This window comes from Giraffa tippelskirchi, chromosome 2 (genome assembly GCF_054371585.1).
Source record: "Giraffa tippelskirchi isolate mGirTip1 chromosome 2, T2T-mGirTip1v1.2.pri, whole genome shotgun sequence".
Lineage (NCBI taxonomy): Eukaryota > Metazoa > Chordata > Mammalia > Artiodactyla > Giraffidae > Giraffa > Giraffa tippelskirchi.
This window is the reverse complement of record NC_137276.1, coordinates 36,308,464-36,334,749: the sequence shown is the minus strand read 5'-3', so window position 1 is coordinate 36,334,749 and position 26,286 is coordinate 36,308,464. Positions and strand designations below refer to the sequence as shown.

The window sequence follows — 26,286 nt, the reverse complement described above, 5'->3', positions numbered from 1 at the left end:
CTCTCCCCAGTAAGCAGCATCCCAGCTCTTCTGACAGCCAGGATGAGTCAGCTAAACCTAGGTCTGCGGACATACAGCTGCAACAGCTCAGCTGTAGTGGTAATGAACCCGAACCCACCCCAGCTGTCAGCAGTTCTATTTTAAGCATCACAGACCTCACAGAATGACTGGAGTGCCCCATAGTATCACAGATAAGCTAGTCTGTGGTTTGTGAGGCATCTTTATCTCATCCACGGTGCAAGGGGTTGTTTTATTATTATGACCACTATAAAACTAAGAGTCATAACGGCAATAATTGTGGTTAAGACTCTTCAAAGTGTTTTTGTATTTGGTATCTCACCTCAACCTAATTTTCACCACATAATGCCCTAACAAACAGCCCAGCCACCTTTGAGGAGTTCAGGTGCTACCTATTATTCTCAAATACTGTCCTCTACCCAATGGAGAGGAAAAGGAAATGCCCTCCCTGTATTTTCTACAGTTAAGTGGCCAGAAAGGACTTAATAGCTGCTCAGACTCATTGGCCTTGATATGACTCTCATACTCTGGGCAGGTCTGGGACCACCAAGCAGAACTCCACTGGGACTCAAAGCAAACGAAGATTATTCCTCAGACACCAACAGGTGGCAGGCCCCGGAGAACCTCAGCAAAATAGCCAGGATTCTTCCTAGACAGGGAGCCAAAAGTAATCCTGGGAAATTCTCTTACACCCTCCTAGGATGCTCCAAGGCCCACCACCAGTATCAGGAAATAGTGCAGGTACAAGACGGAAACTGCTGCCATCTTTGCCAAGCTGCACAGCCTGATGCACAGAAACCACAGGCTCCATTGGGACCTTCAGTTATTGCTGAACAATTCAATTGCACTCTGTATACTGTTTCATAAGGGCACCCAGTACAAAAATAGTGCATGCATAAACTGTGCCCCGAAAATGGTGATGTACACTTTCTTGCTCTATTCTTGATATAATAAAGCCATTATCAATTAGATGATATGATTAACATCTGGACTTAACATTCATAAGATTCAAGGAAACACCTTCCCGCTAAAGGTTTTCCAGACTCCCTCAGGGACACCTACGTGTGTGTTAGTCACTCAGTTGTGTCCGACTCGTTGAGACCCCATGGACTATAGCCCTCCAGGCTCCTCTGTCCATGGAGTTCTCCAGGCAAGAATATTGGACTGGGTTACCATGCCCTTCTCCAGGAGATCTTCCCAATGCAGGGATTGAACCCGGGTCTCCCGCATTGCAGGCAGATTCTTTACCATCTGAGCCACCAGGGAAGCCCCCAGGGACACCTGATCACTTTGCTGTTTGGCTCCCCCGCCCAACTACTGTCTATAATACTTCCATCATAGCACCTTGACTCCTTACTCCACTTACCGTTACATGGCTACTTCTCTCCATTGGACTCCAGGGGCCTCTAAGGCTGAGACCCACTTCTCTGTGTGGGTTCCGACTGCTCAGCACAGCAGCTAAGCCTTAGTGAGTGCTCTGAGCTCTTCAGCATAATGGTGAATTAATGAAGGTTTTCCCGAGGGGCTGACAGTGGTGCTGCAAGAACCTGTCCAGCAGCTGTCCCTCTATAGCTGCCTGATCACTCTCCTCACTCCACCAAAAGCTACCTTCCAGAGACATGGAATTATAGTATGTCCGCCCACCAGTGGGTGCCCCAGGGCTTGGGCCTAATTTGCGAAAATTTCTTATGCCAACAGGGGACCCACTCAGTGATCAGAATTATCTAGTGCTTGTCACCACTTCTGATGTTCCCACATCACTTAGAAAGTATAAGCACAACAGAGGATTTCCTTTTGAAAGAAAGAAGAAACTAGCACTTTTGAGCACCTACACTGCCCCACTGTGCTAGGCATTTTACACACACCGTCACATTTAAACTCGCCATAACTGTTACGCTATAAAATTATCCCCGCTTTAAAGACAAAGAAACTTGTCAGTGTGAAACCAACTCAGGACTGAAACAGGTTTCTCTGACCCCAAGTCTATAGACACTCTTTCCACTGCAATGACGTCGTGTGCCTGCAAGGCTCCCTGTCCTCCAGGCCACTCACTGGCCACCAGCTCTGCTTTGCAAGAGTTTGCTTCAAAAGTCAAAATACATTTTTATTTGTGAGCGATTAATCTCTCTCCTTTCCAATCTCATATGGCCTGTTCTCAATGAATTAAGAAATGACCCATAGACGCTTCTTAAAGCTACTAACAAAACTAGCAGTTAGAAAAGCTCGAAAATGATTTAACAATGAAACTGGCACTACAGTCAGCTATTTTAACTTCTAGGTTCATAGCCTCAGGCACTCGTACTCTGCAGCCAATTTTGTCCAATGTCTACATAAATGTGTATTTTCAGCTCCATGGTGCTAGGGCAAGGATGTTGTCCCTGGCATGCTGTTCACTAAAACTCTTGAGAGGAATGTACATATAAAAGCTCAAGTTACCTAAGTTTTTCCTGGGACGAAGCCTATTCTTTGAGCAAGCTTCACGGAATACTAATTCCACCAGAATCTTCACAAGTATAATCCCCAGAGAGGTATATAATATGCTGGGTTAAACAATCTTACACACATTTATTTATTGCAAAACTCCTCAGAACTTTAATATATCAATGTTTCCCAAATGTTCTTGGCTATGGAATCTTTAATTAAAGGAGAAAGTGGATATAAAATCTACAAAAGTGCCCAGTAAGCAACACCTGTTATTATTAAGAGCAAACCTTCTTCTGTCAGTGATCCTCTCAAGAGACCAGTGTGTGATGAGACAAGTGTTCTTCAGAACACACTTTGGAAAACACTGAATACAGTCCTTAAGGGGATGGGGTTGGCTATTTCATCCCCTGGTTACCATCTTGTACACTGGAACTGCAGCATCTTTTAGGCCTTTCTAGAAAGGAATAACCAGAGAAGGCAATGGCACCCCACTCCAGTACTCTTGCCCGGAAAATCCCATGGATGTAGGAGCCTGGTAGGCTGCAATCCATGGGGTCGCACAAGGTCGGACACGGCTGAAGCAATGTAGCAGCAGCAGCAGCAGAAAGGAATAACAACTTCCAAAGACTTAAGCACTATGAAACTCTGGACCCATTTGCAAATTCAGAGATTCAGGGAGGAAAAAAAAAAGGACTTATGAATAGGAGGTACTTCTCTCATTTTAGAGGAGAAATTCTTTCTTTGGAGAAATTCTTATGATGGGAGGTGCCCAGTGCAGGAATTTAGCCTGAGGACCCAAGGAACATATAAATAAATCAAGAAGATCAGAGTGCTAAAGATTTCCAAGGTTGAGATAGTACATAAAACCAGATTTGATTGAGTCAAGATAAAATTATTGTTATTGTCTTAGGAAGTAGTAGGTGGGGAATGAAAGAATTTGAGCAAATACACCACAACCCAAGGACTGAGGCCATCAATCAAGATTGCCCTATAAGCCCTTACCTGTTTTCCCCAATTTAATTTCCCTCTATTCTCTTCATACATTGATGTTCCATCTTAAGTGTTCTGCATTCTTACCACACACTTTCTCATTTCTGTGTTCGTACTGTTACGTTTCTCCAAAATGTCTATTCCCCCACATCTCCACACTTCTGGTCCATCTCCAAACTCCCTTCATCCTTCAAAGCCCCATTTAAGTGATACTTCATCCAAGAAGCTTTCTTTCATCACTTATGGTACACATTTGTTCAAAATACTTAATCTACATTTTATCTTCATTGTAGTCATTATTTTTCTTAATTTGACAAATATTTGAGAATCCTTTATGCACCAGGCTCTATAAATTTGTGTATTTACATACTTTTTTTTTTAATCTACTCATTATACTATTAAGCTTTTGAACACTTGTTTTTATGTCTGATTCAAAGTATTCTGATTCACAGTAACCAATACTAAGTCCTTGCCCCTAGTAGGCACTCAAATATGGTTTGAAGGGAAAAAAGAGGGCACAGTATTTTTTAAAGTTATATGTGGGCTGGAGATAGCTATAATAGAAGGTATGATTCACTATAGGATGGTGCAGTGATCAGAGAAGGCTTCATAAAAGAGATGACATTTGAGAAGAGTCTGAAAATAAGGGTAGGAATTAGAAATTGAAATGGGGGCAGAAATATTTTAGTTGATTGGAATATGGGGTTCAGGAGGAAAGCAGAAAAAGTTAAGGTTGGAAAAAAATTTGAAGTCAGACTAGAAAAGTCTTAAATCCTAGGCAAAATAATCCTGGTTGCTATTGTAACTTTAAAAAGTGACTAAAAAATTCTAGAGTTTCCTCTGATATATAAATGGGGGTAGGAGACACTGGAATGATAGATCAGGTAGAATTAAAAATTAAAGAAATAAACCAGCTTCTATTTCCAGTTTCCTTTTTTTTCCTTCACCATTTGTTTTTCAATTTTTGTCTTTCTAGTTTTAAGTAGATGGCCTGAACAATAACCTGAAGAACTGACCTTACATAAGCACACATCAGTTTGATAAGACAGTTTTAAAAATATATAGCAATGTCGATCCGTCATGTTTTAGGATATTTATAAATTGTGATTGTGCTATAAACTTTAAGGAGGAGGAATTAAGAAACTTCTCTGATGCTCCTTTGGTGTTTGCTATCCCATATCTCTGGCCAAAGTGTTCTAGAAGTTAAGAACCATGAGGTCTTCTTCCTCACCTCCTTTTCAGGGTTACTGTTTCAGCCCCTCCATCTGTTAGACCCTCTTACGTTCCCTCTTCTATCAGTCTGCTGTCTTGAACCTTCAGGTTCAACCTATTTGTACATTCAAAAAGTAGAGTCCCCTTAACAAGAGGGGCCACTGTCACAGTGTCTGCCTGCTTCACCGGAAGCACGGACAAGGACACAGCTGTCCTCTGGGACGCCTGGGACATGTGAGCTATGGAACTGCTCTTGCCAGAGGAGAGGAAGAAAAAACACAAATCTAGAGGCTGTGCAGTTACTCCTGCTCTTGCCAATTTGTCTTTAATTCTTTAAGACTGAGGGATCCTTTACTCAATACTCTGTAATGGACTACATGGGAAAAGAATCTGAGAAGAGTGAATATATGTATATGTATAACTGATTTACTTTGCTGTACTCCTGATACTAACACAACATTGTAAATCAACTATACTCCAATAAAAACTATATATAAAAAAAAAACACTGAGGGGTCAATTATCAGGCTATAAATACAGTTTCTTTTGCCATCTTTCAGGATCAGACCTATATATAGAGTAGTCTGAGTGGAGTCATTTAATGAAAGGTAATCACTGACCAGAAATAGAACTACCTGAAATCCACTAATTATAGATTCATTTGAGTTAAAAAACAAACACAATCTTAGAAAGGGTAAGTAAGGGTAAAGCTTTTTATCAGGCACTGTATTAGGAAAACCATGTGATTAACCTAATCCACACAAATGGAGACGGAGGCCGATTTGCGGAGAAGGGAGAGAGCAAAGGATAGAAAATCTGTGAGATCACTCTGGAACATGGTGTATATTTCCAAGGAGAAATTCAGGGAGGATTGGAGAGAACTAAACAGAATGAGGGCACTAAGAACCTGAAAGGCGGCCAAGCTAAAAAGTAGGAAAAGCAGGAGAGAGTCACAGCTCTGGTCTGGTGAGTGACCTCTAGAGGCTGACCTTATCTTGAGCTACTGCCCAGGTCCTCATTTACAAAAGTTCAACCCAGCTCTCACTTTCTGTGGCAACATCCAAGATGAGGTGGGATGTACCAAAATCTGGGCAGGGGGAGGTAGGTGGAAATGGGGGGAAGTGTGGCCAAATAAGGCTGGGAGTGGAAGATGTGGAGCTAACGCCAAGAAAGAGCAGGTTTCAAAAATGGAGCCAAAGAGCCAGAACCCAAAATGGGATCCAGTTCATTAGAATTATAGGCATTTGGGGACTTTCATGTTCCCCATGCTAAGTTTTATTTAAATTGCTTATGCTGGAAATTCTGAGTATGCCTGGGTCAAAGAAATACGTGATCAGCGGCCACCATTCAGAACTCACCAAGCTCCAATAAAACTGCTTCATTTGAGCTCAGAAAATGGAAACTGCAATAAGGCAGAAATTTGTAGAGACACAAACAATGGAAGTTAGTTTCCCTGTAAACATTTCCAAAACAGATAATTACACTATTTAATTTCAAAAGTCTTTCATACCAAGGGTAATACGCATGTTTGGCATGAAAATATTAAACAGTAATGGTGCTGCCTCCATACCACCTCTGTCTGCTCATCCCCTCTCACAGGGATGTCCAGTCCTGGTGTGAGCTTTCCCTGACAAGCACACGATCATCTCCTTCTGCACAGCCAGGGACACAGCCCTGCTAAGGTACACAAGCTCCATCTGCTCATCTCCAGGCTCCTCTCCTCAATTCAACAGCTTCTTCATCTCCTATGGGTATAACTCTCTCAATACGTATCTCTACCTCTCTATCATTTGATAGATACAAACATATCTCAAATCCCCTTCTACAGTGTACAACCAACCCCACCTTAACACTGCCGAGCTCACCCCCAAAACCTCTTCCACTGATGTGTCAGTGGCAGACTCTCTGAAGGGTGATCATTTTCCCGTGACAACTGACCCTGCCAAATCGGGCTCAGTCTGTCTAATTTCATATTACTCCAAAGAGGTTTACAAGTTACTGCAGCTTTCTTATTATTATCTCAGAAGAAACACACTCCCATTCCCGTCAGTCCCCATATCTCCCTCCACACACAGCCTCTCCATGCTGTTTAAATTAAGACCAAAGTTAACAAAGGCCCCCTACTCTTTTTCCCAACCTACTATTTTCTACTGTTTTTCTGTATAGCTACCTGAATAGCTACCTTATCCAATGTTGTTTACTGCTGTTATAGACTGGGTAATGGCTCCAGAAATTGAAAATTACAGAGGTACATTCAAACTTGCTAAAATCTTTGCCTCTTCTTCTGCATCAATCATTGTGACATGACTCAGAGTTCCCCTTCCTTAGTAACTTGCTCTTCTGCTTTACATGCTGCATTCTCCCACGTAGAAATGGCCAGTCCTGGCATCATTTTTCTGCAAACAATTATAAACCCTGTTCTGGAGTCACCATTTTTTTCAAAAGATGTTGCTCAGAAGATAAGCTCTGATCTCGCTCTCCCCAATCCTCTAGCACCATGTAGGACTAGCAGCACTGTTTGTGCAAGTACCCGACCTCATCAAATGCTTTTACATACATTTTTCTCTTATCTGAGCCTCTCAACATCCCAGAGAGGAACTACTGGTCTTCTCATTTTATCAGTGAGGAAACCAAGTTGCAGCAAGGATTAGGTGACTTATGCAGTCAAGCAGATATTCAAATGCTAGAAAGTGAAAGTGAAGTCACTCAGTCGTGTCTGACTCTTTGCGAGCCCATGGGATTTTCCAGGCAAGAATACTGGAGTGGGCTGCCATTTCCTTCTCCAGGGGATCTTCCCAACCCAGGGATCAAACCCGGGTCTCTTGCACTGCAGACAGACGCTTTACCATCTGAGCCACGAGGGAAGCCAAATGCTAGAATCAAGACTCAAACTGGGAGCTTTACATCCGACCACAACTCCTTCCCCATACATGTTTCTGAGAGTAAACCTTGCTGTTAACCAAGCCCACACCTCTGGTTAAGTCTTAGGGGGATGCTGCAGGCCCTGTGGTAAATATGTGCCTTAGCCCCTTAGTCCACGCTACTGTTTTTACTCTATTTCCCACTCTGAGCATCAGGCCTTGACACACAAGTCTCACCCCTTTCCCAACCTCCTTAGGGATCATTGTTATTGTTGTTTAGTCACCAAGTTGTGACCGACTCTTTGAGACCCAATGGACTGCAGCACGCCAGGCCTCCCTACCCCCCCCCCACCTCCTGGAGTTTACTTCTGCCGTATTATTCAAGTTTTTTCTTCTGCCCTGAACAGTCTTGCCTCTTTTCCACTGATATCCCCTCTGCCAAGAGAAAGGACCTTTCTCACCCAGTGACTTATTCACTCACACTCTTTGGCTCAGAAACCATAGACTCAACCACAAATTCTGTAGATGTGTGCATTATTTATGGCTTTGGGTCCATGTACTCCATCTTTCCCCTCCCCTTCTCTGTTTGAAGCTATCCAATCTAGAGTGTAAGCTCCTGGCCCAGAAGGCTCTATTTAGCCAGCTGTGGGTACCACCCAGCACAAAGCTTTGCATTCAGAGACACATAAACATCAAAGATTATGATCTTTTATTTAAAAAAAAAAAATAAATCACTCCTGCCCTTGATCTGAAATAATGACAGAAACCAGCTGCCAAAACCACTAAGGGCATTATTTACTCCAATTCAGAGTTTCTGAATAGGAATTAGCTTAAAAGAACCGTAAAGTGAAAGACAAGGGCACATTTGTTTACATGTAGTCCCAAAGGTATAAAACCAAAAACTGAGAAATTTGTTATTAGCTCCCCGTCAACAACAGTCCAGCGCTACCGCATAGCGAGGTCACCCTGGATAAGAGGATCCTAGTTCCCAGGATTCTCATGACAAGGAGAAGGTGATCAGCTATTCTGATTGCATACATGCTCTGGAAAAGCACCAGCTGGCTGCACGTTACTTACTGGTTTATCCTTGATGGTGGGGCTTGACACACACAGGTACAGTTTCCCGTCTTCCTCTAGGCAGGCGTCTATCAAAGCTTGTACCGAGCTCTCCTCCTGGAACAGCAGAAAGGCATAGCCTTGGGGAGGACAAAAACAAAAGGTTAGGGGGAAGAATCAGTAAATTAAACTCAAAGTACCAATTAAAAACTTATCTATTGTTTCACTTTGGTAAGTTCTTATTAAAATCGAAGAACCTGAAGTGGGACACAGGGAAGGAATAGTCGCTGAGACCCTCATGTGCCAGGCACTCTATTAGATACCCATAAATTTTACCTTAATTTCTAAAATGACTCAGGGAAGCAAGTTCAGGTCACATCTATGGAATTTTCATTATGTAGGTTTGGTCAACTTTAATGAGTGTTGGACACAACTTAGTGACTGAACAACAACAACGAGAGGTTCACCACTGGCCTGAGCCACAACTGCTCTTGAAACAAGCATCACTTGGCCTCCAATTTCCATAAAGCTCTAGGCTTGACACGTGCTTCAACCTGGATGTGTGCTGAAGACACTATGCTAACTGAAAGGAGCCAAGCACAAAATACTATATATTTTATGGAATGCCCAGTACAGGTAATTCTATAGAGACAAGAAGAGATTAGTGGTCTACCGTCCAGGGCTGGGGGAGTGGCGGGAATAGATACTGTGTTTCTTCTGGGAACGATGAAAATCTTCTAAAACTGATTGTGCTGGTGACTGCATAACTCTGTTAACATACTGGAAACCACTGAACTGTACATTTTAAATGGCTGAACTGAGAATTATAACTCAACGAAAGTTGTCAAAAAAAAAAGAAGCTCAACAACAGGCTAGTGTTGTCTTTATATGTTATGTCTGATGGTGATGCTCTGTTTCTTCAAGGATATTCTCCTACCTCAGAGCTGAGTACATGATCTGCAAACACGGACATGAGCTGCAGGATGTCCATAGACATGCTGAGCTTTGTCCTATTCAGTAAGATTTACTGAGCAACTGTTACAAACGACACACAATCTGTGGATTATGAGGAATACTGAGAGGATCTAGACTAAGTTCCAGCTGTCCAGAGACTTACATGGTAGAAGAAACAGACTTTAAAACAATTAACTACTTGCTACAAAGCTGAGGGAGATAAATGGACATAGAAAGTACTGTGGGAGCCCAGACAAGCAAGGAAGCTGACTTGAGAGAATCAGTAAAGATGTCAAAGAGGACAATAGGTGTTGAAGGGGCCAGCTCTGGCACATGCTGCCACACTGGCAGCTAAGCAAAGGTCCATCGTGAGTTAGTCTAAGCTTGAGTTCAACTGTTTGACCTCTCTACAATCCCTTTAGCTTTGCTAAGTCTCTCAGCTGTCACCTCTACTCCCAGTCCTGCTAGTGACCTCAAAGGAAATCATCAGCAATAAGGCTCTCCTCTGGCACTCTGAGGGCCGGAAAGATGTAAGTGGTGAAGGAGGATAAGAACTACCGCATTCAGAAGCTTCTCACACATCAAAGAAGCTAATCGACTGGCCTAGAAGCGAAGCTCTCTGGAGTCCTGAGCAGCATGTAATGACAGTGGCAGTGGATAATGAGTAATGGGTACTCTTTATCTTCTCCTCCAACCCCCCATCTACTATACAGAGCCTCCAAGCAAACACAACAGGAGAAAGGTCAACCATGAGGCAGCACACCAGGAGTGGCCAATGCAACAGGCAGAAGACAGGACACAAGAGAAAGCACCATGGCCACAGCAATGGGTACGGAGCCACAAGAAGCAGGCTGCCTACGTGGCAGGACCCAGAGCTGTTTCCTGGGCTTTGCTTCCAGGCTGGAAGGGCTAAAGAATTCAGCAGGTAGCCAGGCAAGAACAATAAAACTTAACTGAAAAACCAGAAAGGATAATATATCCTTTCTTCATACCCTCTTTTGGAAATAATATCAATGATTACCAAGCCCCAGGGAATCTATTAAAAGTTCAGTGTTTTCATTAACGTGAGAACATTAATTAAATTTGCCAAGGAGAGTATTAGAGGTCAGTGGGTTAAAAAATGCAAAGATCACAAAGAGGAGGTCTCAGTACATCTTCTCAAACCTCCTGCCTCATCAAGTTAAATCTTGGTGCAAATCTTCCATAAAGGTCCTGAGAGGCATACTGAACATCCTATTTTTGGAGAGGACCCCGTCTGTGTACAGTAAGTGCAGCAGGCACATCAAAAAGGCCTAGGGATGGGACAGCTCAGTGCGCTAGCTGAGCTAGCTCCTCACCTCTGCAGGGCCACGGAGCTGGCTGCACCTTTCCTGTACGTTGCTGCCTGCCTCCTACAATCTTTTGCATCACATCCCACACTGGGTTCAACTTGGGCATCAGAGGAAAGGGAGGATATCGCCCCACAGCATCTGAGTAGCTACCACAAAAGTGCACAGATTTTTCACTCAGGCCGATTTCACAGCCATAAATGTCAATACTGGTGGTAGACAGAGTAAAAACAACTGGGAATCACAAGTAAAAGCCTGATACAAATGTTATTACCAAGAAAAAGATCTACAACTTCTTTTCCTTTCCCAGAGAATATGCCTTAATACTTAACCGATTTCTTCAGAATGGCTCTTTTACAACAAATGATCTCTACTCCCTGAAGCTGCTACTCTCAGTAATGCTACTCTCAGACATTCTCTTAGCACCACAGAGAAGGGGTGTAACTCAAGTGCAGCCAACCCTGCCTCCTACCCCAGGCCTTTCAACCAAACTAAAATTCAGAGAAACCCCAACAAACCCATGCAAACAACTTTATGAGACGTTCACCTACTAAAACACCTTCTGATACCTCAAGGTCAGCCAAACCCAGACGACAACAGAAGTCAGAGGATTAAAAAAAAATCAGAAAGGAAGAAAACTGCAAACACATTCCCCTTTTGATCTTCAGAAATTCGAGGTCAAAGCAAACAAAGCAGAAAAAGATGCCTTCAAGAATAATAAGGTCAACATGGGATGGAAATTAAATCAGTGATTTACTAAAAGGCAAATTCCACCTGGTACTGGAGATAGAGCTCTGGATTAGGGAGTCAGCACACCTGGATTGGGGTCCTAGTCCTCGCACTTACTAGCTGTGTAGTAATAATAGTAGCTAACATTTATTGAGCATCTGCTATGCACCAGGTGCTGTTTCTAAGTGCCTTATGTGTATTAACTCGTTTCATCTTCACAACACTCTGTGAGGCAAGCACTACTTTAAATTCTGTTTTACAGTTAAAGAAACTTGAAGAGGGACTTCTCTGGTGGTGCAGTGGATAAGAATCTGCCTGCCAATGCAGAGGACACAGGTTTGATCCTTGGTCTGGGACGATTCCACATGCCGCTGAGCAGCTAAGCCCCTGTGCCACAATGACTAAGACCGTGCTCTAGAGCCTTCGAAAGGTAACTACTGAAGCCTGAGTGCCACCATATACTGTGCTCCACAACAAGAGAGGCTATCGCAATGAGAAGCATCTGCACCCTAATGAAGAGTAGCCCCCACACAGCAACGAAGACCCAGAGCAGCCAGAAAGAAAGAAAGAAGAAAAAGAAACCTGAAGAGTGATTAAGTGACTTGTTTGATGGTGACTGTTCCAATACCCAGTTAAGCGGTGAAATCATGAACGAGAATGCTAAAGTTTAGGAATCTTATCTCTTTTATCTGTAAAATGAAGAAACTAGTTATTTGTCCTGATTATCTTACAGAGATGAAGGTTGTGAGATGACATATGTAAGGTGCTTTGAAAACTAGGATATTGTGCAAGTGTCAATTTTTCTTTTATTGCATTTTCAGTTATTTTTGCATTATGTAAAATGTTTTAAATATTTATTTATTTTGGCTGTTCCAGGTCTTATCTGTAGCCTGTGGGATCTAGTTCCCTGATCAGGGATCGAACCCAGTCCCCCTACATTGGGAGCAGGGAGTCCTAGCCACTGGACCACCAGGGAAGTCCCTGTGATACATAAAATTAAACTGAGTTCTGCATATGGTCTCATTATAAAAATCAGAGTTCAAATGAATGAGATACACTCTCTTCTTTGCATTTGTAAGCATTTGGTGAATAAAGGGAAGTAATCTAGATATTAAAGGAAAACCTTAAAGGTTTTTGAATGATAGCTTGAATATTACTGTAAACAAACAATAAGGTAACTGAATATTTGCTTTCGTATACCATTAGCCAGTTTTACCAGGAGACAGAACGATCCAACGTGGTACTATTTGTTGATTTTGATAAAAGCCTATTATACCTAAAAATCAAACTCCTCAAACTGTCACAATGATGGTAGGTTCTTCTATTAGTTTGGTTTGAAAGGTGTAAGAAAAAAAAACTTGGTCTCAAAATTATAACTCCCTCCATCTTCCCGTGCCATCTGAGCCAGCCAAGATACTATAGGATTATAAACGTCAAGTTTCAGAAATGGTGACCTTCCTACCCAAGTACATACGAAGTGTGATGAGCTATGGGAGGCCCTCAACTCAGAGCCAGTCTGTGGGTGGAAATCTGGGCTCTGAGGAAGCAGTAGGAACTCCTGGCATGGTCACCATCCCCACCCTGGGTTATGGGCAGAATGGGTGGCAGGAAACTGCTTGCTTTCCCACTAGTGCCAAAGAGGTTGGGGAGGAAGAGAAGGACTGTGAGGGATTTGGGGACAAGCCTGAACTGACCAATGTGCTTCTCTGGGGAAACAGGTATAGCATGAGGGCAGGGACTTAAGGGGATAATTCCATTTTATTTGGCCAGGCTTTTGAAGGATAAATTTAAAAAATTTTCCCCCTTAGTACTTGAGAATGCATTACCGCAACCTCCAAAATGTTCTTGGCTACCTTGCGAAAACAAAGCTTCCTAAGTCCCTGAATACATAATTTTTCATGTTCAATTTTTTTACATTTGATCCCTAGCACAAACAACAGTCATCACCAACTTTACCACCACAAACACCAGTTATTAAGTGCTTACAATACAGGATCCGCTTTGCTAAAAATAAACATTTTACCTCACAGTAATTCTGAGGTAAATACAGTTGTTGTTGTTATTATTACCATTTTACAGATGAGAAAAACTGAAGCTCTGAGAGGTTATGGGATACCCCAGATTAAAACCTAGAGATTAAATTTGGGATTGAAACTTAGGTCAGCTTCCAGTGGCCTCATTCTTTATCTATTAACTTGTACTGTCTCACCTGAAAATGATGACATAAAAATTTTAATACCACTAGCAAACAGGTACTCACCTATTTATTATTTGTCACTTTTGTGACAGTGATCATTTGACAGTGGTTTACTGGAAGAAAGTGGTCACCTGTGCTTTAGTCCTACAATTTAAGGTCTATGCAGATACATCCACCCTAGAGCCCACAAAAACTATATTAAGAAGAGCTTATAAAACCAAACAATCTCAGCTCAAAAAAACTCTATGAAGAAGAGTTAAAACGATAAATTTCAAAATAAACATAAGTTTAGTTTTAGTTTTATTTAGGCCAGTCAAATTTTCATATTTAGTAAAGACTTATTGGTTTTCAATGTATTTTTAGGTAACATATTTAGAATGAAGGCTCTTGAGGGAGTTAAACAGCAGATCTCACTTAATTAGATTTTAATAAAATGAACATCATCCTCATAGCAATCATCAACTTACGCAAGAATCTTCAGTGGATGCTAAAATCATCGTGTAAATTTGGGAGGAGATACAAGTTACTCATGCAATCTTAAGGTATAACTTCAAAGATTAATTAGTATTTGCAAAGGCACAAAAAGGTTCTTTCACAAAGGAAAAACCTGGCCAACAACACCATAACCAAATGATCACACTGAGTGTCACCAACAACAAGGCCAACTGACCTTAATGTGCCTCTCGTATTATGTCCTTGGTGCAGCATGTCACCTGCTAACAGTGTTTCCCCTGCATCTTATTATAAGAAAATAAACCGATCATTCAAATTAAGTGATAGTCCACAGAGCATCCAACATGAACCCATCAAAAGACACAAAAGACAAAAGGCCTAGGAAACTATCTAAATTAAAGACTAAAAGAGATATGACAACTAAATGTATGGCTACACTCTGACTGGATCTTGGATTTTTTTTTAAAAAAGAAAAAACTCTAAAGGACATGACTAGAACAATCTGGATACCTCTTGCTCTCAGAAGGTATGGTGAAGTATTTAGAGGTGATAGTCTTAATGTCTACAGCTTACTCTCAAACGATTCATCAAAAAACACAGGGGCTTCCCTGGTGGCTCAGTGGTAAAGAATCTGCTGGCCAGTGCAGAAGCCATGGGTTTGATCCCTGATCCAGAAAGATTCCACATGTTGTGGAACAACTAAGCCCGTGAGCCACAACTATTGAGCCTGTGCTCTAGAGCCCAGAAGCCACAAGTACTGAAGCCTGCGCACCCTAAAGCCCATATTCCGCAAAGCCACTGCAATAAGAAGCCCACACATGGCACCTGGAGAGCAGCCTCAGATCTCCGCAACTAGAGAAAGCCCACACAGCAAGGAAGACCCAGAGAAGACAAAAACAAACAAATAAATATAGGTGGATATACAAACACAGGCTTCCCTGGTGGCTCAGCCAGTAAAGAATCTGCCTGCAATGCAGGAGACCCAGGTTTGATCCCTGGGTCAGGAAGATCCCCACTCAGTCCAAGTATTCTTGCCTGGAGAAGTCTATGGACAGAGGAGCCCGGCGGGCTATTGCCCACGGGGTTGCAAACAGTTGGACACAACTGAGCAACTAACACTTTCACATACATATACACATACTGACATGAAAAAAAGAAAAAGCAAATGAAGCAAAATGCTAACAACTTGTGAATCTAGAGGAAGGCTATATAGGTGTTCACTGTACTCTTACACTTTTTGTAGGCTTTGAAATTTTTCAAAATGAAAATTTGTGGAAAAAAATTAAAACCACAAGTCTTTCTGGCAAAGAGGGTAATATACTCTCTCAGTCTCTAAAGAAGTGTGTGATCGTTTGAAAGATCTAATATTTCTTAAAATCAACAAATGCTCTTAGTGATTTATATGTTTAAGTTATCAACTATAATGGTTTGAAAACAATTCCAACTTCCACAGCTGTGCCCTGAGCTGCAGCTGCATTCACAAAATGGTGACTGCCCAGGGACGGCCAGTTTCTGGTGACAGGAGATCAGCGCCAGAAGGAAGAATCCAAGGTCTGGACAGAGAGACAGCTCACTCCCTGCACAGAACTCAGGTTCTCTGATTTCCTGTGACCTTCCTAGAGAGACCTGAAGGACACCTCTCCAGCCAGAGCTGTGTGAGTTCAGACGTTTTCTGGCACAGGGAGTCGGCTCCAAACATTCTCCCTGACCTTGGCTTTCAGGTCAGAGGACATACTTGGTTTGCCTCAGGAGTCTTTGCCCTTGGATTCAATTCAACAGAACCAAAAATGTTTAGGAGTTTCAAGGTAGGACACTAGGCACTGAAGCTATGACGATAAATAAGCCAAGAAAGAAATCCTGCCCTGGAAAAACTCAGCCTGTAAACAGGTGACTAAGGAACAACAAGAAAAGTGTTAGACTGGGGTTATATCGTATAAAACACTGCTGCTGCTGCTGCTAAGTCGCTTCAGTCGTGTCCGACTCTGTGCGACCCCACAGACGGCAGCCTACCAGGTTCTGCCGTCTCTGGGATTCTCCAGGCAAGAACGCTGGAGTGGGTTGCCATTTCCTTCTCCAGTGCAGGAAAGGGAAAAGTGAAAGTGAAGTCGCTCAGTCGTGTCCGACTCTTCGCGACCCCACGGACTGCAGCCTATCAGGCTCCTCCGTCCATGGGATTTTCCAGGCAAGAGTACTGGAGTGTGTTGCCATTGCCTTCTCCGATAAAACACCGAGGAGAGACAAATGTAGCAGAGAGGCCCAAACATCAGGAAAGCCATACCGTAAAGGGTATATCTGGGCTGGAGGATAACTGCTTTTCTAGGAAGGAAGGGCAGTCCAAGTTCAGGAAACAGCACAGGCCAAAACTTGGAAGGGTCAAAGGACTGGCTTCTTTGGAAACCAGGGAGTAGAGTTTATTAGTTAAGAGTATGTGACTGGGGGTGGCAGGTGAGAAAGGACGAAGCAGTTCATCACCCCCTTGCCTGCTGCCTGGAGAACATGGCAGATCTCTGAAGTGAATTCCTTATTCATTCCCCTCTTGGATGAGAACATCTGATCTCCAAGGTGTATTGAACACTTACTACACACCCTAGGCAATGCAGGGGAATTCTAGCATGAGCAAATCCTTGTACTCCAGAAATTTATAAACCAGTATATGAAGATCATGAAGAATAAGTATCAAGAAAACTCTAATCTAGGAACAATGCATTCAAGGCCCTTAGAAGTATTTTCTAAAATGTATTTTTAAAAGTTGGACTTCATAGAAGGAAGACAGATCTTTCAGTGAAGAGGACATGGATGAAGAAATCAGGGAAGACTTTCTGTCGGTGGTAGCATAGGAGACAAGTCTTACATGAAAAACTGGAGGAGGACATTCCAAGGGAAGGATTTAGCCTAATTAAGATGCAGAGATGGCTCAGCAGGTACTGCCCATGGATTCCTAAACACTTCCCTGAGATTTGGAACCAAATATATTTCTTTGGCTATCTTTGCTACATAGAGCTGAGAGGAAAACATTTTGGTTCAAGCCTATTTTGTGTTTTCTATTACACTAGTAACTGTTGCTTGGTGGGCTTGCTGCTTGGCAGGAGGTGTGGAGGAAGGGGAGAGTGGACAAGAAAAGTCTGATGGGTAGTGAACCACCTCAGAACTGAAAACTGGCAGTCTGCTTCCTGTGTTCCTAGTAAAGTCCTGCAGTCCAGGGCAGTGACCTGGGGTATCTGGGCTTAAAGTCTGCTGTGTTTACATAACCACACATTCCCTATATAAAGAGGTCCTTGTGAAGTCTGCCAAATCTGTCAGTTCTAGTCACAGTCAGTTCCAACAAGCACCTGACCAAGAAAACTGAGATCAGACTGGGGGTGTGGGAAGGAACTGGTCAAACTAGTTGGGCAGTTTTATTTTTACTGAGCAACATATTTTCAACTGGAGGAAGGACACTAATATTATTTAACCTCTATGAAACTGATGCGTATGTACACTGTCTCATATAATCCTTTTAATAACGATAAATAGTATTAATTCAGATGAGTAAACTGAGGTTCAGGGATTAAATAACTTGCTCAAGGTCATCTAGCTGGTAACTGCTGGTGCCCACAGCTGAGTCCACAAATATCTAGTTCCTGCCCCACTCCTTGTTGTTCTGTCTCATTAGACAATTGGCAAATTCTCCATTTTAACCCAGGAGACACTTCCCTGCAGATGAAGCTTTAGTCTGACCCTGCTTGTACACTGCCTGAACTTTGACAATCTAATTTCTCCTCCGTGCACTTTAACACTCCTCTGATAAGTTCTTAATGCTGCTGCCAAGAGGTTTTCTTGGTGTCACGGCTTTCCTTTCTCAAGATGAAGTCTATCCGTTCTATTTTGGAAGACAACCCAAGTCTGTGCTCTCAGCTTTCAAGATGTTTCCCCAGATCCTCTCAGTCAGCTTCCCATTCTGAACTCTTTCAAATGACACATCCTCTCTTGGGCTCGCTGGCTCACGGTCTTAGCCCTATCCGAACTCCTGTCAGCAAGTCCTGCCCCAAGCCACACCCTCTTCTAAAACATTCTCTCTGCCTCTGCCTACCAAATTCGCACCTGGCATTTTGGTTCCTATATTTCACTGTCTCCAAAACAAAGTTCTCATCACACGTGACTCTGGCTTCTCCAAATTTAATAAGCATTGCCCCTTCCCAGCACCTCTGCCTGGGGATAGCACAACAGGTCCTGCTAAGAAAGAGGGCACTTGGCTACTTGGCTTTGTTCAAGCTTTATTCAAGTGGCTACTTGGCTTTGTTCCATGATCCGTACATTCCTACTGCCCGTTTCTTTATATCACTTCAGTTCAGTTGCTCAGTTGTGTCCCACTCTCTGCGACCCCATGAATTGCAGCACGCCAGGCCTCCCTGTCCATCACCAACTCCCGGAGTCTACCCAAACCCATGTCCATCGAGTCGGTGATGCCATCCAACCATCTCATCCTCTGTCGTCCCCTTCTCCTCCCGCCCCCAATCCTACCCAGCATTAGAGTCTTTTCCAATGAGTCAACCCCTCGCATGAGGTGGCCAAAGTATTGGAGTTTCAGCTTCAACATCAGACCTTTCAATGAACACCCAGGATTGATCTCTTTTAGGATGGATTGATTGGATCTCCTTGCAGTCCAAGGGACTCTCAAGAGTCTTCTCCAACACCACAGTTCAAAAGCATCAATTCTGCGGCGCTCAGCTTTGTTCATCATCCGACTCTCACATCCATACATGACCACTGGAAAAACCATAGCCTTGACTAGACGGACTTTTGTTGGCAAAGTAATGTCTCTGCTTTTAAATATGCTATCTAGGTTGGCCATAACCTTCCTTCCAAGAAGTAAGCGTCTTTTAATTTCATGGCTGCAGTCACCATCAGCAGTGATTCTGGAGCCCCCAAAAATAAAGTCTGACACTGTTTCCACTGTTTCCTCATCTATTTCCCATGGAGTGATGGGACCAGATGCCACGATCTTAGTTTCCTGAACGTTGAGCTTTAAGCCAACTTTTTCACTCTCCTCCTTCACCTTCATCAAGAGGCTCTTCAGTTCTTCTTCACTTTCTGCCATAAGGGTGGTGTCATTCGCATATCTGAGGTTATTGATATTTCTCCTGGAAATCTTGATTCCAGCTTGTATTTCTTCCAGCCCAGCGTTTCTCATGATGTACTCTGCATATAAGTTAAATAAGCAGGGTGACAATATACAGCCTTGATGTACTCCTTTTCCTATTTGGAACCAGTCTGTTGTTCCATGTCCAGTTCTAACTGTTGCTTCCTGACCTGCATACAGGTTTCTCAAGAGACAGGTCAGATGGTCTGGTATTCCCATCTCTTGCAGAATTTTCCACAGTTTATTGTGATCCACACAGTCAAAGGCTTTGGCATAGGCAATAAAGCAGAAATAGATGTTTTTCTGGAACTCTCTTGCTTTTTCGATGATCCAGCGGATATTGGCAATTTGATCTCTGGTTCCTCTGCCTTTTCTAAAACCAGCTTGAACATCTGGAAGTTCACGGTTCACGTATTGCTGAAGCCTGGCTTGGAGAATTTTGAGCATTACTTTACTACCATGTGAGATGAGTGCAATTGTGCGGTAGTTTGAGCATTCTTTGGCATTGCCTTTCTTTGGGATTGGAACGAAAACTGACCTTTTCCAGTCCTGTGGCCACTGCTGAGTTTTCCAGATTTGCTGGCATATCGAGTGCAGCACTTTCATAGCATCACCTTTGAGGATTTGAAATCATTTTCTGTTTCTTTCTATACAGTCTCTCAAATTATTAATGTTTTAAAATCAAACACTAACTCTTACATCTGTAATATAACGCAAAAGAAAGAGGTGTTCAATAGAACAGTTTAAACTGAGGGTGTGCTAGGCTGTTAAAAGCAACAATATAACGGCTCCATCTGTCAAAACAAGACAAAACAGAACAAAAAGCCCACTCCTGCCACTCTGCAATGCAATTTCCATATTTTTTTATAAGAAAATTCATCCTGAGAATGAAAATTCTGTCAATTAAATATTAAAAAAGGGTTCATAATTCATCAAAGACTATGAGTTTTATAAGCCAGGAACTGTGCTTTTAAAAAAAAAAGGCCAAGTATTACTCAAAAGCTTACAAACTGCAAAAGGTTAAGTACAGGCTAAAACTCCATTAGGTTCCCAACTTGATCAGTTTATGTAACTCAGAAGGTGGAAAAACTTGGAATCTGGGCCTAAAACAACACTGAATTATTTCCATCCAAGTTACGCTACAAGGAAAAAAAAATGTGAAGTTTGAAAACTTTCCTTTCAAAAGCCAGATTTAGACAAACTGAAGGAAAAAGGAATGAGATGCTGTGAGTCCAGCCCACTGCAGCTTCACAATGACCTATTTTGCCCTTTTCAAGGAGAGCTCTCTTTCCTATTCCTTAAACAGCATCTGCTTAGCTAGTCAGCAATGTGAATCCTACGTGGCCAGGTTTATGCCAGGTTCACAAACTATGTTGGTATTGTGTAAACTTCCACGACTGCATGACCTTGGTCACAAGGACTAGCAGTTAAGTCGGCCTGACCGATGTGGAGAAAATACATGATCAGTAGAAATGGCCACTTAGAAGTACATACTTTACTCAAGGTGGGCGAGAGTCAGAGAGAAAGGCCCATGGGTCACTCTTGCATAAATATGCATGACTGTCACTGTTCCATCTACCTGGCTGTGCACCTGAACTGCTGGGGCCGACGCTGGCTTTCGTGTGGGCTGAATATGCCAGTACCACCGACGTCTCAACGCAGTTTCAGAGCCATGTGGCCAACTGCCTGTCCAACATCTGCAGCTGGCTGCTGGCCTTGCCTTTGCCCCAGAGGTCTCTGCCAGCAGGGGTAGTGCAGCTGCGCTCACTGCCCAGGAGGTGCCAACTCCTCTCCCTGGCCTCAGCTTCACCACAGGAGGTGAGACTGTTGGCAGCATGGGGAGCAGCTGCTTGGTACAGAACCAGGGGTAGAGGCTGAGGGTAGGCAGACTTTTTTTGTCGCTCCAGTAATAGCAACTTTGGAGGTGGGCTATTCTCCCAGGAGGTGATGAAGGAGGTTATGAAAAATACATCTACTGTCACAAAAGATTGCCATGCCCAACCTAATCTTCCCACATGCACAGCACCACGCTCAAGGAAGCAGACCTATGCCATTTGCTCTGTTTTATTTTTTATTGAGCACTCAAGGATTCTAAGGTCACTACCATTAGGATGGCCTATATCACAGCAAGGGGTTAAAAGATGAACTGAACTGATCAAATTCCCTCTCTGGATTCCAACTAGAAATATGAAATCAATTTGCCCCCTGGAAGCACAGAAAGGAGCACATATGCAGAGAAGAGCTGACTCATGATAATGTGGAACATTACAAAGAAGAATTAATAGTGCCTACTGTTCAAATCCCTGCAGCCTGCCACCTCCAAGCACAATTTCCATGACACCTGGTTGTATCATGGCTCCTATTTTGGGGCCTTGTTCCTCATAACCATAATCCTGATTTGAAGTAGCACAAGGGAACTCTCTGATCCTTGCAGTCAAAGACCTTGCCTACAGAGCAATGCACTCGTGTCCAGAAATAGGGCGGCATCACCCAAGAGTCAGAATCCTCTGGTTCAGTTCAGTTCAGTCGCTCAGTCGTGTCCAACTCTTTGCAGCCCCATGAATCGCAGCATGCCAGGCCTCCCTGTCCATGACCAACTCCTGGAGTTTACCCAAACCCATGTCCATCGAGTTGGTGATGCCATCCAACCATCTCATCCTCTGTCGTCTCCTTATCCTCCTGCCCCCAATCCTTCCCAGGACTAGGGTCTTTTCTAATGAGTCAACTCTTCGCATGAGGTGGCCAAAGTATTGGAGTTTCAGCTTCAACATCAGTCCTTCCAATGAACACCCAGGACTGATCTCCTTTAGGATGGACTGGTTGGATCTTCTTGCAGTCCAAGGGACTCTCAAGAGTCTTCTCCAACATCACAGTTCAAAAGCATCAATTCTGCAGTGCTCAGCTTTCTTCACCGTCCAACTCTCACATCCATAAATGACCAATGGAAAAACCATAGCCTTGACTAGACGGACCTCTGTTGGCAAAGTAATGTCTCTGCTTTTAAATATGCTATCTAGGTTGGCCATAACCTTCCTTCCAAGGAGTAAGTGTCTTTTAATTTCATGGCTGCAATCACCATCAGCAGTGATTTTGGAGCCCATAAAAATAAAATCTGACACTGTTTCCCCATCTATTTCCCAGAAGTGATGGGACCAGATGCCATGATCTTAGTTTTCTGAATGTTGAGCTTTAAGCCAACTTTTTCACTTTCCTCTTTCACTTTCATCAAGAGGCTCTTTAGTTCTTCTTCACTTTCTGCCATAAGGGTGGTGTCATCTGCATATCTGAGGTTATCGATATTTCTCCTGGAAATCTTGATTCCAGCTTGTGCTTCTTCCAGCCAGCGTTTTTCATGAGGTATTTTGCATATAAGTTAAATAAGCAAGGTGACAATATACAGCCTTGACGTACTCCTTTTCCTATTTGGAACCAGTCTGTTGTTCCATGTCCAGTACTAACTGATGTTTCCTGACCTGCATACAGGTTTCTCAAGAAACAGGTCAGGTGGTCTGGTATTCCCATCTCTTGCAGAATTTTCCACAGTTTATTGTGATCCACACAGTCAAAGGCTTTGGCGTAGTCAACAAAGCAGAAATAGATGTTTTTCTGGAACTCTCTTGCTTTTTCATGATCCAGCGGATGTTGGCAATTTGATCTCTGGTTCCTCTGCCTTTTCTAAAACCAGCTTGAACATCTGGAAGTTCACGGTTCACATATTGCTGAAGCCTGGCTTGGAGAATTTTGAGCATTACTTTACTAGCGTGTGAGATGAGTGCAATTGTGCGGTAGTTTGAGCATTCTTTGGCATTGCCTTTCTTTGGGATTGGAATGAAAACTGACCTTTTCCAGTCCTGTGGCCACTGATGAGTTTTCCAGATTTGCTGGCATATCGAGTGCAGCACTTTCACAGCATCATCTTTCAGGATTTGAAATAGCTCAACTGGAATTCCATCACCTCCACTAGCTTTATTCATAGTGATGCTTTCTAAGGCCCACTTGACTTCACATTCCAGGATGTCTGGCTCTAGGTGAGTGATCACACCATCATGATTATCTGGGTCGTGAAGATCTTTTTTGTACAGTTCTTCTGTGTATTCTTGCAAGCTACAGCTAAAGGGCAGCTCAGACCTACAGCCTCCACCTAAACCAGCTCTTTGGAAATACCCTCAGCTAGTTAAGTGTGAACAACAAAAGAGAAGAACTCAGGAAAAAACCAAGGATCACTTTCAGTTTTAAATAGCTATGACAGTGTTGCCATGGATCATATAGCTTAAGTTGCTAAGTTTTATATAAAATCCAGCCTTGCAAATAATAGCATAAGTTATCAGACTATATAGTTTAAATCTATTTACCTTTCCCACAAGTTACACACCCTAGCAAAACAAAAACTACTTTTTTGATAATTCACTAGGTGAAATAGTATATACTACTGGTCAGCCAGGTTCAAGTCTGTCTAATAAGAGCTGTGTGCTGTTAGCAAAGGACACATCACCTCTTTGAGTCCCAGTTTAAAATAAAGGTTGGATTAGAATGAGATGCTCTTTAGGGCAGCTCTAACATTTGATGGACTCTGCTTCTCTCTGCACAAGTAATGAACTCATCATTTGCAAAGATAAAATCCACTCATTTAGCAAATATCTGAGGGCTAGCTACTGATGCAGGTGTGTAAGGTACTGAGTATAGAGTAGAGAACAAAAATCCTGGTCTTATAAAACTTATATTCCAAAGTGGAAAACAAAGAACACATATAAATTTTTTTCATGTTGTGATAAGTATACCTTATCACAAGGAAAAATAAATAATGAGGGTGGAAAATAAAAATAAAATGAGGGTGAGGACTAGAAAGCAAGAGAATAGAGGGGTTGCTATTTGAGATACGGAAGTCAGGAAGATCTCTCTGTGAAGGTGACATTTCAGCAGTCTGTCTATGGGAAGAGAGGAGCGATCCATTTAGAAATGTGGGGGACGTCGGTTTTAGACAAATGGAAGTTTCAGACAAAAGACAGAAGACTAAGACCCTGAGAAGACATTGTGTACCTCAAGGAAGAGCAAAGGAGCCAGTGTGGCCAGAGAAGGAAAGGCAGAAAATGACCGGAGATGATGTCAAAAAATACTTAAGATTCAACAGACAAAGAGGATCCAAGAGGAAAAGGTTTAAACTTCAAGTACAAGAGACATATCAATGTGATTTATGGCTTCTTTAAGGGTCCATTACATTCCAAACACATAGGCAAAAAGGTAAGTCCACAACTGCAATGTACCATTCATCTGACTTAGAACTAGGCAAAAACTATGCTGCAGATGTCCAAATTAGCATAAACTTCATAAAGAAAACTGCTTTGGGAAGCCATGTGATATCAAATCCGGAGTCATTAGGACTTCCATTTCTTTCAACTCTGCTTAAGCTTCTGCTGCAAATTTATTCTGAAGAAGAACCATACAAAAGGATATATTAACAGAAGCATTATTTATAATAGCCTACATGACCAACAAGCAAGTAAATTATGGTGTAATAATAGGTGAGGCAGCCACTTAAAAAATATGAAAATTAAGCAGAAACATGGGAGGAAGAATAAAAAACTGTATCTCTGCTATTATTATACCCCCACAAAAAAGATATATACGAATAAAGACTGGACAGAAACAAAAATGATGACAGTGGCTCTGCTAGGGAGGCAGAATTATTCTTTTTCCTTATAAAATAACACCTGTTCACTGCAAAACAGATTGGTTTCTACTTCATTACAATACTAAGGCCTAGAACTAGGATAACAACAGAAATTAATATGATCCTGTACTTCACAAGAGGAGAAGGCAATGGCACCCCACTCCAGTACTCTTGCCTGGAAAATCCCATGGATGGAGGATTTTCCGTCCATGGGGTCGCTAAGAGTCAGACACGACTGAGCGACTTCACTTTCACTCTTCACTTTAATGCATTGGAGAAGGAAATGGCAACCCACTCCAGTGTTCTTGCCTGGAGAATCCCAGGGACGGGGGAGCCTGGTGAGCTTCCGTCTCTGGGGTCGCACAGAGTCGGACACGACTAAGGCGACTTAGCAGCAGCAGCAGCAGCAGTACTTGACAAGAGGGCCACAGGCATCTCTACTCCATGAAGGACTTCTCAGTAACCCTGAAGTATCTGTTGGTGCTGACTGTTCTTGCTTAAAGCTTCTTTCCTTTAGCCGCCATAGTCACAGACACAACGCCAGTCCTTCCCTCCCCTTCATCTCTACTGCCATGTCCTCTTTTTCTTTCTGGTTCCTGACAGAACTTATTAATGGCTTTTCATTTTCTTCTCCCTCCTCTCTATAAAGTTGACTCTCAAGAGTTGTGTACCTCCAGCTTCAGACTCTTTTCCCAAACTCCCTAGCCATGATGTCAAGGGCCCATGAGGAATTTCCTTTCAGGTGTGAGGACATGCCAAACTCTGCATGTTTTTAATCAGATCAACACTACACCAAACTGGTTTTCTCTCTATTGACTGTCCTACATTCAACAGTGCCAACGATTCTCCCATTCAGTGGGCCTATCATTTAACACGTGATGGTGGACAAATTACACTCTTTTGATTTCTTACTCTTTAAAATGGGGCTAATAAGGGCACCTACCTTGTGGAGTTTAAAATAAGATTAAGCACAGAAAATAGTAACCCACTGCCTAGCTGACAACAAGTCCTTAATAAACATTTGCCTTCCTAATTATCACTATTCTAGCACCCAGAATAATGATCATTATTTTGCCTGTTTTATCCCCGTCTAGCTTTTAAGACTCAGGTCTTACACAGCCTACAGTAATCTAACCTGTGCCCCTGCCATGGACATGTGAAGTCTTAACCACTGGACCACCAGGGAAGTCCCCAGCCCATGATAATCTATTCTTCCTCTGGATGCCTAGAATTTTTTTTTTACTCATTTGCCATTAACCATAAGTTGATCTGTATTTT

The 26,286-nt window shown here is 42.6% G+C and overlaps 1 protein-coding gene across 46 annotated transcripts in view; it reads right to left on the bottom strand.

Moving 5' to 3' along the window:
• CPEB3 (cytoplasmic polyadenylation element binding protein 3) overlaps window positions 1-26,286 on the bottom strand; it is a 202,380-nt gene that overhangs the window by 47,047 nt on the left and 129,047 nt on the right. For all 46 annotated transcript variants that reach the window (XM_081554699.1, XM_081554558.1, XM_081554832.1 and 43 more), the window contains one exon: window positions 8,582-8,700. In XM_081554699.1, coding sequence (XP_081410825.1) covers window positions 8,582-8,700 — 119 coding nt within the window. The remainder of the gene's footprint in view (window positions 1-8,581; window positions 8,701-26,286) is intronic.